The following is an 18,561-nucleotide window of genomic DNA, read 5'->3' on the forward strand; positions in this document are numbered from 1 at the left end:
TAAAAAAAGAAAGAAAATATGTAGGCTGCATTTAGGCTTCTCGCTATCTTCAGCTTTAATGAAGTATATAAATGTAATATCAGAGGAGACGATGTTTAACTTCTTTAAAAAATAGTTCTTACAGTTTGTTGTGCATTAAATGTCCGAAATAGTTGAAACAACAAACTGTAAGAACTATCTTTTTAAGAAAACCGATAATTTTGTATTTGTTTCATTTTTTCATCATAAAAAAATTTATTTTGTTTATTTTGACTTGTAGCAAAACCTAGTAAGACTGGGTACTATTGAAACAAAAACTAATCTTTTTGAATGCAATAAATGTGAATAAAATTTACAATTTCTCTGATCTGTATTTATTAATTTAATCATATTTTCAAGAAAAAAATCTTTGAAAAAACAAGCATTTATTTATTTTTAATAGTTTCCATTTGATAGAATTAACATGTATACAGAAATAAAGAAGGCATATTTTTTTAAAAACAGAAAGCTTCTTTATTCATAGTGAAAGAAAAATTACACAGCTGTAAATTTCCTGTTGGACGAATCAAAATTGTGACAGTTTGAAGCATTTGAGTGTCAGCGATGTCTTCAGAGCAAATAGCGTTTTCCTGGATGTTGTTATGGAGGCTGAAGAGGACCTGGTGGAAGGTCTTGTTGTCGGTCCTTCTCTTGTGCACCGCGTTCTGCTTCCCTGTCGCTACCAAGAACTACTTTGGCATGTTACACAAGAAAGAAACCCTGCTGACTCAACCGGCCAACTACAGTGAGCTTTTAAATCACAGCAAACACAAATTCGACATACTGTACTCGCCGATGAGTCAGAAAGTGGAGGGCATTATGACTGAATTCAGGGCCATCTTTCCAAACACGTTGATAAGTGAGTATGATGAAAAGGCTTGGTTTTTTTAATCTTCGCAAATCTTGTCCGACTCTGTTTCATGTTGAAGCTGTTGATCAAATAAAAGAAAGTTTAAAAACAAAAAGTAGAACGAAAAATTTCAAATAAAACAAATATTTCTAAAAAAATTGTTAGCAGCTGTTCCCTTGCACTTGTTTTATTACATATTTACAAAACTAAACATGTGTTTAGATTAAGTAAATTTAATTTTCTAAAGCTTTGTTTTATTTTTAACTTAATAATAATAATGCAAATAATGAATTATTTTGAATTCTATGGTCGTAAAATAATATCGCTTATTCAATTTGATTACAATAATTTGAATATAATTGGTTTAAAGACATTTTGGCAATAAGTCACATTCTGCTATTGCATTAATGATGAAGAAAAGTAATCAACAATGATTTTAAGAAGTGCCTTAAAAATGCCCTTTTGTCAAAAAAATAAATAAATAAAAATAAAAAAGATTTATCCTTATATTCTGCAACATGACGAACCTTTAATTTGATTGCGACTGATCATTTTGGCCTGCCTATCCAATCTGAGTTAGGAATACCCAGGAATGGGAATCCTCGCATAATACTGTATAATAAAAGAAATATAGTTGATAAAATATCTTTTAAATGATTTTTCTAACTGGAGATCTTATATTGCCCTAATCCTAACCCCATCCCTAGCCTTATCCTAACTGTAAAATTATCTAACCCTAACCTAATCTAACCAGTTCCTATCTAAACTGAGACCTCTGTCAAATCTAATCATAAACCAAATCTTACCCTACCTAACCTAACACCACTCTAATACTAAAACTTCCTAATATGTACTGTCCCTAACCCATCTATTGCTGTAACACTAAACCTACCTAATCTAACCATTCCTAATCCTTAAGCCTGCCTAACCTAAGCTAAAAAAAGAAAAAACTTAATCTGGCCCTATCAAACTTAACCCATTCCTAACTCTAGTGCTAGAACTACCTAATCTGATCCATCCCTGAACCTAAGCCTATCTAACCTAAACCATCTCTAACTATAATACTAAAACTACCTATCCCTTCTCTAACTCTAACTCTAGCGTTATCTAACCTAATCAGTTCCTAACCCTAATGGAACTGATAAAATTGTAGATTTTTCACAACAGAGACCTCAAAAATAAATTTCACAAGTGAATAAGCAACTGTAAAAAATAAGCAGAATATTTGAAAGGTGTTGCACAAAATTTTCATCATTCTCAATAAAAATATATTCTTGTTCGTAGGTCTTCTGAATTTAATTAATTTTTTTTGTTCTTCACAGATAGTATTTCAGGTTTACAAAATGAACACGAAGTGCACAAGTTGTTTTCTTGGAAATATAAAACGAATGAAAATGCCAATAAGGGGTTTGGAGTGATATTTACAGACGTTGACAATAAGACTTTGCATTACACACTCCGAAGTACAGATTCAGACTTGTGGCTCACAAATAAAAAATTCTCCCATTTAATGTTTCCCGGACCATGTAGTTCAGGAAGTAAGTTTGTTTTTCATAAATATTTGAAATATTTTGCATTGATTTTGATTTTACAGAAATGTATTTCACTGAGGGGTTCATCGGAGTCCAAATAGGGATTAATTTGGGCTATATGAAATACTATAAGAAACCTATAAATGAGGTATTTAATTTATTGATTTGCATAACTGGATGCAATGGGTGAAAAGTTTCTTTTTGCTTTTTAGTGGTACATTCAAGAATTTCCTTATCCGGCACATGTGGAAAACAAACACTTGGAATTTATCAATTTTTACATTGTAACAATAGCATTTAGCATTGGCATGATACCGATATCAATATGGTTGATATTCTCAGTGTTCAATGAAAAAAACAAAGGGGCAAATGTCAGTTCATAATTTTCATAGAATAAAACGAAATCACTCGCATGAATTGTTTCAGGGGCTGATTAAATCAAAAGGTGGCAAGAGCTGGATGATCTCTGGAACAGTGTTCATTTTTTTTTACAGTCAGGTAGTCGTCGCTGTAACAATCTCCTGCGTAGTGATGTTCATACATTTCAGAAACGGGCCAGTCTTCAGTCATTCTATCCCCCTAGTAGTATGGAGTTTTTTTATGTCTTACGGATCTGTCAGTCTGTGCTATGCATATTTCTGCACTGCATTGTTTAACAAAAGTAATTTCAAAACATCACATTTTTTAAAATTTATTTTAATTGGTTACCTTTTTTTTAGCCACTTATGCTCTTTTGTTTTTCACAATTTGTAAATCAATACCTCTCTCTGTGTTTATAATATTTAAAAGTAAGATAATATTTTTGGAATACATGCTTATTATGATACCGGACTTTGCTTTACTACAAGGAAACAAACTCGCTACTATATACGAAGCATCGGGTAAATTAAATTAATCTATTTTAAATTTTATTAGAATTCAAGACATTTCTTGTTTTCCAGGAGTAGGCTTGCGACTTGCAAATATATTTGAATTTATTCCCGGCTTAGAAATCTCTTTTGTCTCTATTATTTTTGTCATGCTTGTAGTTGGCTTTGTTTTAAGTTTGTTAACACTCTATTTGAGCGAAATAATGCCCGGACAATTCGAAGTTCCAAAGCCTTGGCACTTTATAATACCAGTAAGCTAAAAAAAATACTCAATTAAAATTTTAATGTAAAACTTTGTTTTATTTTAAGGAAAAAGTAAAAACTTTATTGATAAAAGATAAAATTGACATATCCCTCCTTGTAATGGATCTGCCTACAAACTATCATGTAGAAGAGGCAACGTCTTTCTCTGTAGGAATCCAGCTTTACAACATAACAAAAGTTTACGGGGTGTTCAAAGCAGTGAACAGCATAACGATGAACATATACAAGGACCAAATAACTGCTGTTTTGGGGCATAACGGAGCTGGAAAGACAACCTTGATGAACATCCTCACTGGTTCGTTATGAACTTTATAAACTAAATTTTTACTTTGTCTTTCCATACTTATTTCTGCCTTTACAGGGATGACGCTACCGAATTCAGGCTTTGTCGTGGTGGACGGCGTTAATGTGAACTTATGGAAAACGGAATATAGGAAAAAATTCAGCTACTGCCCCCAGAAGAATCTTGTCTTGCACAGTCTCTCTGTCAAAGAGCAGATAATTTTTTTTGGAATAGTAAGTCCTTTCAACAGGAAAGAAAAAAAAATTCAAAGCACATTATTACAAATTTATGCTCTGAGAAAAGTTGTAGTACGATAATCCTAATCTGTCTTTGATCGAACTACCTCACAGTGTTATAATTTAATTTTTTTTTCTAGATGAGTGGCTTGTCAAAAGATGTCGCAGAAGCCAATGGGTCTCAATTAATGGAGAAACTTGATTTGGCCAAACAAAAAAACTTACTTCCTAATCGTTTGCCAGAAGGAGTAAGACGCAAACTTGCTCTTGCCAATGCTCTTATAAGTAATCCTCGTGTATGTTTACTAAAATTCACAATAAGAGTAGTCATTGAGATAATAATTAAAATAAAAAAAATCCTCTAGATACTATACCTTGATGAACCGACTACAGGTCTTGATCCTAAGTCTAGAAGACAAATTTGGGATATTTTAATAGTAAGGTGTAATACTTAAAAAAAAATATGTATCTATATATATTTTTTTGTATAGAGTTTTAAAGGAGAAAAGACAATTATTATAACTACTCATATCATGGAGGAAGCTGATGTCCTGGGGGACCGCATCGCAATAATGGCCCATGGTGAGCTCAGATGCTACGGTACAACATTTTTCCTGAAGAAGCTATTTAGTAATATTGTTTTAATAATTTTTTTCAAATTAGAATTTTAATAAAATAAATTCTAGGCGCAGGGCATATGATTTCGGTATATTACCTGAGGCGAAAGTATCACCGTAAGATCGTGCAACTTTTAAAACAATACTCAGATGTGACGATAATCGAGAATAAGGATTTCAAGCAAATCTCCTTCAACATTCCTTTGGAAACGACTTCAAAGCTGTCTGGAATCTTAAGACGTATTGAAAATTCCAAACAGTTCAAAATCACCAGAATTGGCATATCGTCTACATCATTGGAAGATATATTTGTGAGGTATATAAATATAAAATTTAAAAAATGTTGACTAGGATAATGTGCATTTGTTGTGACAGAATTTCAAAAAATGAAGGACTTACGTCAATAGTTGAAAGGAGTGATTTTGACAAGATGTGCCATAAACAAACGACTATTGGAAAATGTAATAAAAAACACAAAATATTTAAACAAAAGCATTTTTATAAAAAAAAAGCTATTTTATTTTAGCTGCAAAGTGTTGGCAGCAGTATTACGCGCTATTTTATAAAAAACTACGTCACCTGAGATCAAACTGGGTCTTAATGATTGTTATGGTACTGTCTTAACATTGACTAATTTTTATTTTTCTAATAATCGTTATTTTTTTTATTTTCTCTTGTAGCTTTACTTAATACCTGGTATATATAGTTTGTTTTGTATGACAATAGTAAAAATATACTTTGGTTACCATTTTACTGTAAATCCATTCATATTATCACTTGAAAATTATGAACAGTCCAATGTTCTTGCAAGACTTGATAAACATAATTACACTGAGGATTCATTTTTACATACGATGAAGCAAAGTACAGATGTGCAAATCACAACAAATGATATCGTCACTGGTAAATTATCTGAACAATTTTATCAGCCTAATTTATTTAATATTAATTTTTCTTGTTGCTAGAACTGCTAAAAGCAGCAAAATATGATGAAACTAAGTATAGAAGTTCAATGATAATTGCTGCTGATTTCCTTGAAAATTTTACGGTCTTTTATTCATCGTTTGCCATTCATGCGCCTGCCATTGCTGTCAATGTACTTTTCAATGTGCTTACAAATTCAAGTATCCAAGCAATCAACTATCCATATCCATTTCATTTGGTAAGAACATTGATAAATTTACACAAGAATAGTTTTTATTTATTTATTGTTTAAATCCTTTGGATTAATAATTTTCAATCAGTTTTCTTTTGTAAAAGACTTTGTATTGGAATTCAGGAGTCTTGTGACCCTTCATCTTCGCAAGGCCTGCAACTGGCCACCATATGGATATGCTTTGGAATATGCTTGGCGATATGTCTATCTTATTTTTGCATTTATACATTGGTCGAGCGTAAAACAGGCGTGAAGCACCTGCAGTACATGATGGGCATAACACCGCTCACCTATTGGTCATTCCAATTGTTATTCGACTTTATGAAATTCAGCATTACTGTCTTCTTGTTTGTATTGGCTGTCTACCTTTACAATGAGGGCATATTTCAAACTTTCAACTTTTTAAGTAAGTATACTTACTTTATGTAAATATGTATGAAAAACATTCCAAAACTTGTGCTGTGGATTTGCATTTTTTTTTTGCTTCATGAATAAACTTGAGGAATGGCTAGTATATTATGTAACCTAACCCATTCCTAATTTTAATTTAACCTTTACCTAACCTAACCCTATCCTAACTGTATAACCTAACCCATCTATATCCCTAATCTAATTACAAACCTAAATCTTACCCTAAGCCTACTTAACCTAAACCCTTCCTAACTATTATGCTAAAACTAATCTGACCTTTCCCTAATCCTAAGTCTACCTAACCTGATCCATCCCTAACTGTAAAACTAAACCCACCTAACCTTCCCAGTCCTAACACTAATGCTACAACTACCTAATATGACCCATTCCTAACTCTATGCTTACCTAACTATACCTAATTTAACCTGACCTAACTTATCACTAAATCTGATGCTAAACCCTAACCATTCCTAACCAAACCCAACCCATGTGCATTTCTCGGTAACGTGAAATTGATGATGCCAAAATGCTCACACAAAACTATTTGTGTATCCAACCCCAAAACATATCCATCTAAAGATTTTAAAGGCCTTATAATCCTCAGCTTAAGATGACTAATTGTGCAATACAGTTCCAATAATCTTGCAAATTTTGAAATGGATTTTTATTTTATATATATTTTTTAGGTGTACTCATCATTGCGTTATTTTTATTTGGAACATGTATGATTCTTCTGTGTTATGCTAGCTCGTTTTTCTTTAAGAATTACAGTCTGGCACAAATTTGGGTGTCTGGGGTTGTGCTGTTGTTTGGTAATTCGCATGATTTTTGTTTTATGTGTGTATTTTATATTATTCCCCATTTTTTTCTCTAGCACCTGGTCCGGTGGTCATGGATTGGTTGACAAATTACAATAGTGTCGCACATTATTTATTTCATTTTTCCCCCCTGACAGCCTTCCTTGAAGTGATATGGCAAACGATGAAAATCGCAAGACTTAAAACTATTTGTTCAATATGCTCGACGGAATCTTTAAGAGATGTTTGTAAAGGTTTGTTATCCTTTTCAATAATAGAGTTCTTTTAGTTTAATAATTCTTTGCCTTTAGAAGTCAAAGAACCACCGCTTCTCACATTTAACATAAAAACACTAATTATTTGGCTTATCGTCGATTGCATCCTTTACTTCTGTCTCCTCATGCTCTTGGACTCCCACTACTTAAGAGCATTTGTCTCTCGAAAGCAAGGGTTTAAATTAGAAAGTGTTACCAGTATGGACAGCGATGTAATGTTTGAGAGACAAAAAGTTGAAGGAAAAATGCCCATACAAACAAAAAGAAAGACAAGCAGTAAGGTTTAAAATCAAAATCAATAAAGACATCGTATTAATTATATTCAATTACCAGCTCCTGATCAGAAAGAAAACATGGCGAGTTTAGAACATTTTGCCAAATTCAATGCATTCGATGATAAAAAATCACCGAAAGGTAAATAGCTAAGTTTTATGCCTCTCTTAGAAACGATATTATAAATTAGTTTTGCATAATCTAAGTACAAGAGTGTTAAGTCTTGAGAATGTTGGCTCAAATATGTCAATACATAATGAATTTTCTTTTTAAATCCAGGAGGAGTAAAAAGTGACTTGGCCCATGAAAATATCATGAAGCAGACATCTCCAGAATTGCTTAAAGGTGAAAACTAGAACCATAGTTTAAATTCTACATAACAATAGTCTTCAATAGAAATTTGGTTAATTTAGTGTTCATAAGGCTTATGGTTTAGGCTAATTTAATGTTATGGCGATGATGATGAGGCTAGTATAAAGCAGGGGTTTGGTATTACCGAAGCACTGCAGCCTTTTGGCTTATTGTACTTTTCCTAGTACCTTAGTTCAGTTCAATTAACTTGATCCTTCTTTTAAGGATTCAATAATTTTCTTGTGTTAAAAAAAAAGCCCATGATAGAATTACACCAGTGTGGGTAGTTCAAAAACAAAAGTAACACTTTTTTTAAAAGAACTCCAGCCTTGGGGGGGGGGGAACACCTCTGTTAATTCTGACAAATAAACATCCAAGCTTAAATAGTCATATCCAATAGTGGAAAGTTTTTAACAACGGCTAAATTATTATTATTATTATTATTTTTTAACGAGGTTATTTGAACCCTAGGGGTGCCGGTGTTTTTGAAAAAAAAAAGCCCATTTGTAAGTATGTTGGATTCGAATGACTCATAAGAATTACAATTGACACTGCCTTTAATAATTTGAATAGGCTAAACCAGCAACGCTGTTTTGTATTGCATAAGTGTTGGTCTTTAGCGCCGTCCAGTTCAAGATCTTACGATTTTTTAAAAATATTTTTTATTATTTATTTATTATTTTTTTACGAGTGTATTTCGGTGGTGTTTATACCAAAAGTGGGAAAAAAAATACCCCACATCCTCCAAATCCTACAGACCAGTCAGCTTAACATCCTTTTTATTAAAGACCCTTGAAAAGCTGATAGACAACTATATAAGAACGACAGCACTGGTAAACAAGCCTCTCCATTACTGTCAGCATGCATACAGAGCAGGAAGATCAACAGAAACTGCACTGTACCAACTAATCAGTGACCTAAAACACTGGAAACAAAAGAAATATCAATCTGCGCGTTCCTCGATATTGAGGGAGCTTTCGACAATGCATCTCATGTATCAATGGAAGCCTCCCTGAGGAAAAAACACGTAGACCAAACCACATCTAGATGGATTGGAGAACTTCTAAGAACCAGAATAGCTGAAACAAATATAGGAATAAACACTATAAAAGTTAGAACAACAAAAGGATGTCCTCAAGGAGGGATATTATCACCTCTTCTATGAAGCCTAACAGGTGATGAACTGCTCGAAACCCTGGACCGCTCAGGAATAAAATGTCAGGGATATGCAGATGACATAGTGACAGCCAGGGGAAAATTTGAAGAAACCCTCTGCGATATAATCCAAGCGGGACTGAAAATCACAGAAGAATGGTGTAAAAGTGCAGGCTTGGGGATTAATCCAAACAAAACAACTATAATCACTTTTACACGGAAAAGAAAGCTAGATCACATGAAAGAAATCAAACTAAACAACACTGTGATAGAAATCAAAAATGAAGTCAAATATCTGGGCATCACACTAGATAAAAAACTAACATTCAAGAAACACATCAGCTCCATTATCACAAAGGCGACCCGAGCTTTAATGGTGTGCAGAAGAATAGCAGGGAGAAACTGGGGATGTAGGCCAGAAACCCTGTTATGGATGTACACCATAATAGTAAGACCTTTACTTACATACGGAGCTATAGCCTGGGCTGATAAAGCAGAACAAATAACCAAAAGGAAAGAACTCACAAAAATTCAGAGATTTGCATGCATCTGCATAACAGGAGCAATGAGAACATGTCCTACAATTAGCATGGAAAAGATATTGGGACTAANAATAGGACTCACCGATGTGCTTTAGGCAGAGCACGGGGGATACAATAGCTCTCAAAGGGCGCAGTATACTATACCCTGAAATTACATCTACATCTACATCTTAGCGCCGTCCAGTTCAAGATATTACGATTTATTTTATTTTTTAATTTTTTTTTTTACGAGTGTATTTCAACTACGAGGTTATAAGAACCTTGGGAGTGCAGGTGTCTTTGCAACAAAAAAAAGCCCATTTGTAAGTATGTCGGGTTCGAACCCGAGACCTTACAGTGATGAGCGCGTGTCGAAAGCCTAAACCGTTGCGGCCACCGACCCTCCCCTGCAAAAAAAGAAAAATTAAAATTCACTTCTATCCTCAATAGAGTAATAAATAATTAATTAACTTATAAGAATTACAATTGACACTGCCTTTAATAATTTGAATAGGCTAAACCAGCAACGCTGTTTTGTATTGCATAAGTGTTGGACCCTAGCGCCGTCCAGTTCAACATCTTACGATTTTTTTAAAAATATTTTTTTATTATTATTATTTTTTTTTACGAGTCTATTTCAACTACGAAACTTTATGAACCCTCGGGGTGCCGGTGTCTTTGCAACAAAAGAAAGCCCATTTGTAATTATGTCGCGTTCGAACTCATGGGCTGCTGGATTCGAACCCTTGATTTTTACCTTACAGTGGTGAGCGCTTGTCAACCCTAAACCTTTGCGGCCACCCAAAAAACTTTTAAAACTTGTACCTACACTCAATAGAATAAAATTAATTATTTAACTTATAAGAATTGTACTTTTCACTGCCTTAAATGAATTGATTAGGCTAAGCCAGCAACGCTGTTCTATATTGCATAAGTGTTCGACCCTAGCGCCGTCCAGTCCAAGATCCTACGATTTAAAAAAAAAAAAAAATTCAACTGCAAGGTTATATGAACTCTCGGGGTACCGGTGTTTTTGCAAAAAAAAAAAAATCGGTTTTGAACTCTTGGCTACTGGATTTGAACCCGGGACCTTTGCCTTAAACCTAGTCCACACTAAATTGCGTGTCTTGGCTGCGGGGCTGAATCTCCTTTGAATCACAGGAATGTTCAGATTCATCCCTGCAACATATCTCCTTGGATCTGGAGTGTATTGCAGGTATACAAGATTTTGTCCCATCGAAACGGGATTCAGTGATACAATTTTGCGCAACATTGCAAGTGCAGACGCATGTCTGGGAGCAGCTGGAGTGTGGTTGCAAGTTTCACACTAGGGGAAATTTAATTTATAAATTTTGTGTTTTCTTTAAACACCTTCGGCACAACCATTTGCAGCAAGTTTTCAAAATCTTTAGGTGTATCATTAAAAAGTTGGGAAATCCCATTCCATCTACTAGTCTTAATGTGCCCAAAAGATTGTGGCATGGATTGTTGTTACTAAACAAATTTCTGACCCACCATCTTCTTTGATTCCTATTTTTAATTAATAATAACAATGACAGAGAAACATCTGCGATTCCTAACTCCTGAGACATTTTCTACGGAATTGCCTCTGTAGTGTAGATGTGACTTATTGTCATGGGGTAGCCCCTGCGAGTCGGTGAACACATATTGAGTCAGCACAGGGCCTCTTACAAAAAGTACCCGCAAGTGGAGACAGAACTCTGAAACTCAGGCTCCATAACTTTTTTAAAGAATTTAGTTATTACACTAAACATTAAATAATTTCCCTGTGTTAATAATAGTAAAAGCTCATAAAAGTAACATTTTTCTTTCAGTAGATATAGAAAAGAACTTGGGACTTGCAAATTTCAAGAAAACATCACCGGAGAGCCTAAAAAATAATGATCCAAGCTTAAATCCAACAGTTACATCTAATAATGGTAAGTTTTTAAAACAGCTTAGTTATTTTATTCTGATTTGTATTATTAAAATAAACTGAAAAATTTAAACTAACCTAGCCTTGCTTAACCCTAACCGTTCTTAACCTAACCTAGCCCAACTCGGTAAGGCAAAAATAACCGAACATATCCATGTTTATTGATTATCTTTAGATTCATAACCATTAATAATTAAAACATTTTATAACTTCCTTGAGTCCAAAAATGAAAAACTCATAAAAGAATTATGCCTTTGTAGTTTGAGTACCAAAGTAAAACCTTTTATTTCTTTGTAGAAATAAAAATTAACTTGGGAAATATCAAGAGACAGACATCTCCGGGCTTTTTTAACAATAAACATCTTACCTTAAATCGTACAGTTTCACTTGATGATAGTTTATAATAGCGATTTATTCAATTTATACTAATTAAATAGAAACAATTTGTAAAAGAGTAACACTAGTTTACCAATACCAAAATAAAACTTTTCCAGTAGAAATACCGAGTAACTTGGGTCTCACGTTTGTCAAAGATTCAACACCTCCGGAATATTTAGCAGATAATCAGCCTACCGTAAATCTAATGGTCATACCTAATAATAGTAAGTTTTTAATACCGTTTTGGCTAAGTTGTTAATTTTCAAACGTTAAGTTGAACTGAAAGATATAAATATGTCACTGATGTTTGTCAGTGTTAAAACCATTTTTGGCGCTTAATCGTTCCCTCAAGAACTCAATCATTTTCTTGTGTTAAAATGAAAAAACATACGAAAGAGCCAAATACAAAATATGACTTTTTCCAGTAGATAGAGAAAGAAATGTGGGCATTGCAAAATTAAAATAATTAATATGGTCAATTATGGCTTACTTGTTTATTTAAAAGCTAAACTATCTTTAGTCAATATTAAACCTACCCTTGAGTAAAAAAAATAAATAAATAAAAAAAAAAGATTACACCATTGTAGTTCAAGTACAAAAATTTGGCTTTTTTCCAGTAGAAAGAGAAAGTAATGTGGATCTTGCTAGTGTCCAGAGAACGACACCTGAAATTCCTAAAGATAATCGTCCCAGCATAAATTCAACAGACATAGCTAATAATAGTAAGTTTTAAATACCAATTTGGCTGTTGTTAATTTTTAAACATTAAACTGAACTGAAAGATATAAAAAAAGACACTGATGTTTGTCGATATTAAAATGGTTTCGGCTTAATTCTATATTTAATAATCCAATAATCTTGCGTTAAAAAGAAAACACTTATGATGGAGTCAAATACAAAACTATGACATTTTTCCAGTAGAAAGAGAAAGTAATGTGAGCCTCGCCAGTGTTCAGAGACCGTCACCTCCTGGAATTTTTAAAGATAATCGTTCGAGCTTAAATCCAACAGTCATGCCTGATAATAGTAAGTTAAATTTTGGCAATTTAAAATGTCAAATTGATCTGAACGATTTTAAAATTGTCAATGATGTTAAAAAAGGAAATCTTATGGAAAAAATTATACTGGAGTTGTTCAAATATAAAATTTAAACTTTTTTCCAGTTGAAATAGAAAGTAACTTGGATCATTCAACTATCGAGGATCGGACACTTCCAGAAATGATCAAAGATAAAAGACCTAGCTTAAATCCAACAAGATTTTCTAATAATAGTAAGTTGTTAACATAGTGTTTGATTTTTCTTCTTATTTTCAAACTTATTAGTTATCTAAATTTGAAAGCCTTCTTATAAAAATAACTAGCTCAATTTCAATAATAAAGAAAATTATTAAAATTAATCAAAACATTAGATTAGTTTAAATAAAAAACATATTTTTTAACAGGAAAGATAAAATAAATAATTGTACTTTTTCCAGTAGAAATAGAAAGTAATTTGGGGCTTACAAACATCAAGAAGCCGACATCTTCAGAATATTTAAAGGATAAACGGCTTAGCTTAAACCCAGCTGATGAACTTAATAATAGTACGTTTTTATTACCTGCCCGGTATTGTGCTGTCAAAATAGTTTAATGCATTTAAGCCAAACTGAAATTTTTGAAAAGGAAATGGCATTTTGGTTTTACTTTGGTATTTCAACTAAAATCTTCATTCACTTGTCACCTTTATTTTTTTCTTTAGTGCAAGAGAACAAAAATCTGATCAATGTATGAATAAAATCGTCTTTTAAATTATTATTTAAACTATTGGTAGATCTGGTGAACTCTAAATAAAATTTGATGTCAAAAGTCAAAGTGCTTTTTTACTTAATATTTATCCCATAAATGTTTCAAAGTGGATTTTTTCAAAACTAATGTTCAAAAATGTCGTTAGAATAAAGAATAAATATAAGCACTACTATTAAATAATTGTATACTTATACATATAAAATAATTTTTAAAAAATGTCAATAATATAAATAAAATAAAGATTTTTTTTCCCATTAGCAATAGAAAGCAATTTGGGCCTTTCCAATTTCAAGAAACAGACACCTCCTGAAGTTGTTAAAAATAAACATCCAAGCTTAACTCCAACGGACATACTCAACGATAGTAAGTTTGTAAAATAAACTGAAATATATAAAATTAAATTATGTTATTGTTCGTATAGAAATGTTTAATTTGGTGTCGTTTACGCACAAAAATATATAATTTTAATTATCTATTAATAATTTCACATTGGATGTCTCTGGTCTTAAAATTTATAGTCAAATATAATAATGTCTCTTCAAAAGAAATAATTACAAATAATCTAAGAGAGGAAGAGATAATGTAGATTTGGATTAATATCCAAGAATAGTAAAGAAACAAAGTAAAAATAACAATTTCACAAGTATATTTTCTGCCAAGATGACATTTGATCAATGCCACTTCTACTCTTTGATATCTATACAAAGCCACATTAAGGAAGCATATGTATATCTAAATTATAGCAAATTAAATGTTTGTTATAGCAATAGAAGGCAATAGTCTAACTACAAATCAGCAACCTTTGAAAATAATACAAGAAAAAGAGAGATCAACTTCCATTAACACATTTAACAACAGTAAGTTTTTATTATTACATTGGATGATTCATATTTATATAATTTTTTTGAATGCACGAAGTAGATTTAGGAAAGAAGATAAGTGAAAAAAATTGAATGGCTTTAATATTTAATTTTTTTTTTCAGTGGGAAAAGAAAGTAACAATTTAGGGCTTGTAAGAAGCAATACTCAGACCTTTATGGATGTGCCAAAAGTAAACTGGCTTATGAGGGATTCTTTAGACTTGCAATATAGTAGGTTTTTTTTTCAATTCAATGCAAGGTCAATAAGGTTTATGTCAAACAATAAAATATTATTACTGATTATTTGGAGATCGTGAGATGCGGTCTGGTGTGACGTAGGTTTTAGAAAAACATTTTCTTTATCGTGCCAACGTTTCGATCTTTATTGAAAAAATCTTCAGACCTCAAAGTGTTTTCTGTGCAGATGTGTATGTTGTATTGAGAGTGGTCAATAAACACCACACATTTTTACTGAAATTTACGATTTGCTGAGGTTTAAGGAATACATTAAACTTGATTAAATTATTAGTATTACTTTTCTTTTAATTGACTGAAAATATTGCATGTTTTTTCAGTTGCAAAAGAAAATAACTTGGGAATTGCGAGCCCAGTGAATCCGATTCCAGATGTCATGATAGATAAATGGCCTAGTTTAAAACCAACAATTATATCGAATAAATGTAAGTTTAAAAAAATATTTATCTAATTTTATCCACTAGCTAGGCTTAAGACGAATTTCACTAAAAAATAAATTATTCAATGGGTAATTCCCTTTCCTTCCATATATTTAGATATAAAAATAAGAGGGGCAAACTAAATTTTTATATTATCATATTTTTATCTCTGGTCTGCTTGTTGATGACCCTGAAATGTGATCAACACCAATCTTTTTGATTTGTTGATAGGCAGCAAGGTCACTGCGTAACATTTGTAAGTAGATCATAATGATATTCAGTTTTTTTAAACATGGATTTTTTTTTTTTTTTTGGTAGGTAGACAACTTTTTGCAGGATACTGGCTTGTTTAGGGTTAGCTTAGTTTAGACAGGTTTAGGAAAGGGTTAGGTTATGCCAAATAGTGTTGAAGGTACATTAGTTTATGCAAGGTTAGGGTTATAGACGGGTTAGGCATATTAAGTAGAGATAGAGTTAGGCTACTTTTGGTAGGGTTAGGGTATGTTAAGTAGTGTGAAAGTTAGTTTAGTAGAGTTAGCATGAGGTTAGTAAAGGCAGGTTTAGATTCGAGTTAGGATATGTTATGTAGTATTAAGGTTAGGACAGGCCAGTTAAGGTAAGGTTAGGGTTTGGGGACAGGTTATATGTTATGCAGTATTAGGATTAGTTTAGGTTAGATTAGGCAGGGTTTAAGGATGAACTAGGTTATATGTTAAGGTTAGGTCAATTTAGGTGCCATGATTAGAGTTAGGGTTGAGTTAGGTTATGTTTAGTAGAGTTAGTGTTATTCTTTAGTTAGTGATATTTGTAATGGGTAATTTTATATTAATTTTTTTTCCAGTAACAACAGAAAAATTGGCGAGTACAACCAATGACCCATCGGCAAATGCCCATGATAATAGTAAGTATCAATATTATTTCTAATTCCGCTGGTATGCCTTTCTGCATGATCATTGCTGGTTGTCAGGTCTGTCACTTGTATATATGTGCTTGTATAGACGCCGAAATGCATCTAGCACAGGAAAAGTTAGAGATATTAGATTAAAACTTCACAATGATAGTTTTAAGCCTAAAATGAAAGTTTTATTCTATTCAAAATATCGCTGATTTGAGTATATCGTTATGATTGACAACAAAAGGGAAAAATGCTTGATGACAGGTATTTTTCATAAGAGTAAAAATTGTGCCAAGTGTTGTCAAACTTTAAAAATATATAACAATCAATTGGAGAAATCCTTTTTTATTTTTTCACTTTTCATTATATTTTTGTTCTTTTCCTTTCCAGGAAAACAGTCGGGTACAAAGACAGGTGAAACTAACACAGGAACAAGCAAGAGCAACGTTGAACAAATAACTGGAACCCAACCATCAGAAGGTAAAAATAATTTATGATAAAAGTAAATATAATATATTGTACTGCTTTGTTATTACATTATTTATCAATAATTTCAGATTTAGTAACATCGTCAGATCCATCTAGAATGTTACACAATACAATAAAGGTTTCACCTAACCCTTCTAAAAGTTCACATGGTTCACATTCCAGTAATCTGGGTAATCAAAAAATAGAAAATAGTATATTTTTAAACAAAATGGAAGATTTATTTATTGGTTGTTCTTTTTAGAAAAACCTTTAGTGATGGTAGTCGACAATTTGGGGAAGAAGTATTCTGCACAAACAACAGCGGTTTATGATGTCAGCTTTACATGCCTGAAGGGTGACTGCTTGGGAATAGTCGGACCTCACGGGGCCGGTAAATCCACACTGTTTATGATGATCACCGGTTTGATAACACCAACCAAAGGCGATGTAAGACTATATTTGGCAAGCAGATCTCTCAGCATATCTGAAAACAGAAGAGAGTTTCTCTCATACCTTGGCTACTGTCCTCAAATCGACAGCCTCAGCATAGAACTAACTGGGAGAGAGATACTCAAATTTTTTGCCCTCCTCAGAGGTATACCAATCAGAGAGGTTGAACAAGTTACAAATGCCTGGATCAAGAACTTAGGTTTTTTTAAATAAAATTGAAAACTAGATCACGCTTTAAACATTATTTTTTACAGATTTGCAACTGTACGGTGATAAATTGTGTGGCCAGTATAGCAATGGAAATAAACGAAAGCTGTGCACAGCTTTGTCTCTAATTGGAAATCCATATGTAGTCCTCCTCGATGAGCCTACAAGTGGCATTGATACTGTCACGAAAAAAAAACTGTGGGTTCTTTTCAAATACTTTCAATCCTTGGATGAAACCTTAGTTTTAAACACGCACAGGTAATTTCAAAACTTTCTTACATTAGAAATAAATTTAAAAAAAAATGTTTACAGCATGGAGGAATGCGAAGTTATTTGCAACAAGATAACTGTGATGATTAACGGCACTTTGAAATGCATTGGTAGCATGCAACATTTAAAAAACAAATACACGCATGGTTTTACTCTATACATTAAAATCAACAATATTCAAACTTCAATAAAACTTCCGTTTCTGAAATCAAGTTTAACAAATGTTTTCAAAGAAAACTGTCAACTCAAATATGAGGGCGAGGTTGGAAAGTGTTTTAACTATTTTTTCCCTTCAAATTTTTTCAAGCTAATTTCCTTTTTTTAGGGTTTTCTACACTATCATGTGAATAATGACAATTTAAAATGCTACGAATTGTTTGAAAAGATGGAATCTATCAAAAGCTCATGTGATCTTATTGATGAATATACGATCAGTGATACAAACTTGGAAAAAGTATTTATAGACCTAGCTAATGAAGGGGACAAATAATAAAAAATATTTTAAAAAATTTTGGTACTCTTTAATGACAATATTTAACCAAATGTTCGAAGATAAGACATACCAGACAGACAAGACAGATAAAACATCACACACCGAGGAAATTGTATATTTCTGGATCGTTTTGGACGGTGAATCTGATTTAATATATCATCCCAAGATATTAAAGGTTTAGCCATATATACTTGAATAATTTTTTTTTAATAAAGAAAAGGGTAGCTCGTACTTGAAAAATTTATTAAATTGTCTTTGTCACATTTCTTCAGGGAAGAGTCATACACTTAGGCAAATTTTCAACTTGACCATTTCTTCTTATAAAAATGTACTGTGTCATCTGACGAGAACTCAGCATACAAGAGACAATTTTTTTATTTTTGTTTTAGAGGTTGGTTAAGTTGTCTATACAGCAGATTTTATAACATCTTAAGACCTTGAATCCTCGAAGGAAACAAATTCTGATCTGATATGTACACATTTGAACTTGAGAACCTTCGTCACGGGTTCTCACAAAACAACACTGGCCCTTGTCAG

The 18,561-nt window shown here is 32.5% G+C and overlaps 1 protein-coding gene across 5 annotated transcripts; it reads left to right on the plus strand.

The window, feature by feature from the left end:
- Positions 1-403: 403 nt before the first annotated feature.
- On the plus strand, positions 404-18,139 carry LOC106671149 (ATP-binding cassette sub-family A member 3-like). 5 transcript variants are annotated; one of them, XM_024224539.1, is made up of 35 exons: positions 404-877; positions 2,191-2,406; positions 2,463-2,548; positions 2,613-2,771; positions 2,827-3,061; positions 3,120-3,281; positions 3,342-3,520; positions 3,579-3,828; positions 3,895-4,124; positions 4,193-4,348; positions 4,418-4,489; positions 4,544-4,652; positions 4,739-4,985; positions 5,045-5,130; positions 5,196-5,281; positions 5,350-5,572; positions 5,635-5,831; positions 5,949-6,231; positions 6,923-7,048; positions 7,111-7,287; positions 7,345-7,584; positions 7,642-7,722; positions 7,861-7,926; positions 11,444-11,548; positions 13,966-14,070; positions 14,472-14,564; positions 14,691-14,798; positions 15,143-15,247; positions 16,083-16,142; positions 16,527-16,616; positions 16,694-16,795; positions 16,867-17,253; positions 17,309-17,519; positions 17,574-17,793; positions 17,857-18,133. In XM_024224539.1, the coding sequence occupies exons 1-35, from the start codon at positions 583-585 to the stop codon at positions 18,019-18,021; spliced, it is 5,712 nt and encodes a 1,903-aa protein (XP_024080307.1). In that variant the 5' UTR covers positions 404-582; the 3' UTR covers positions 18,022-18,133. The 5 variants fall into 5 exon arrangements, with proteins under 5 accessions (XP_024080307.1, XP_024080305.1, XP_024080306.1 ...); XM_024224537.1 differs by having other exon boundaries at positions 4,544-4,682; positions 17,857-18,132; XM_024224538.1 differs by having other exon boundaries at positions 4,544-4,682; positions 11,447-11,548; positions 17,857-18,132.
- The last annotated feature ends 422 nt before the right edge of the window (positions 18,140-18,561 follow it).

Source organism: Cimex lectularius, unplaced genomic scaffold (assembly GCF_000648675.2).
Source record: "Cimex lectularius strain Harlan isolate CLEC.00 unplaced genomic scaffold, Clec_2.1 scaffold39, whole genome shotgun sequence".
NCBI lineage: Eukaryota > Metazoa > Arthropoda > Insecta > Hemiptera > Cimicidae > Cimex > Cimex lectularius.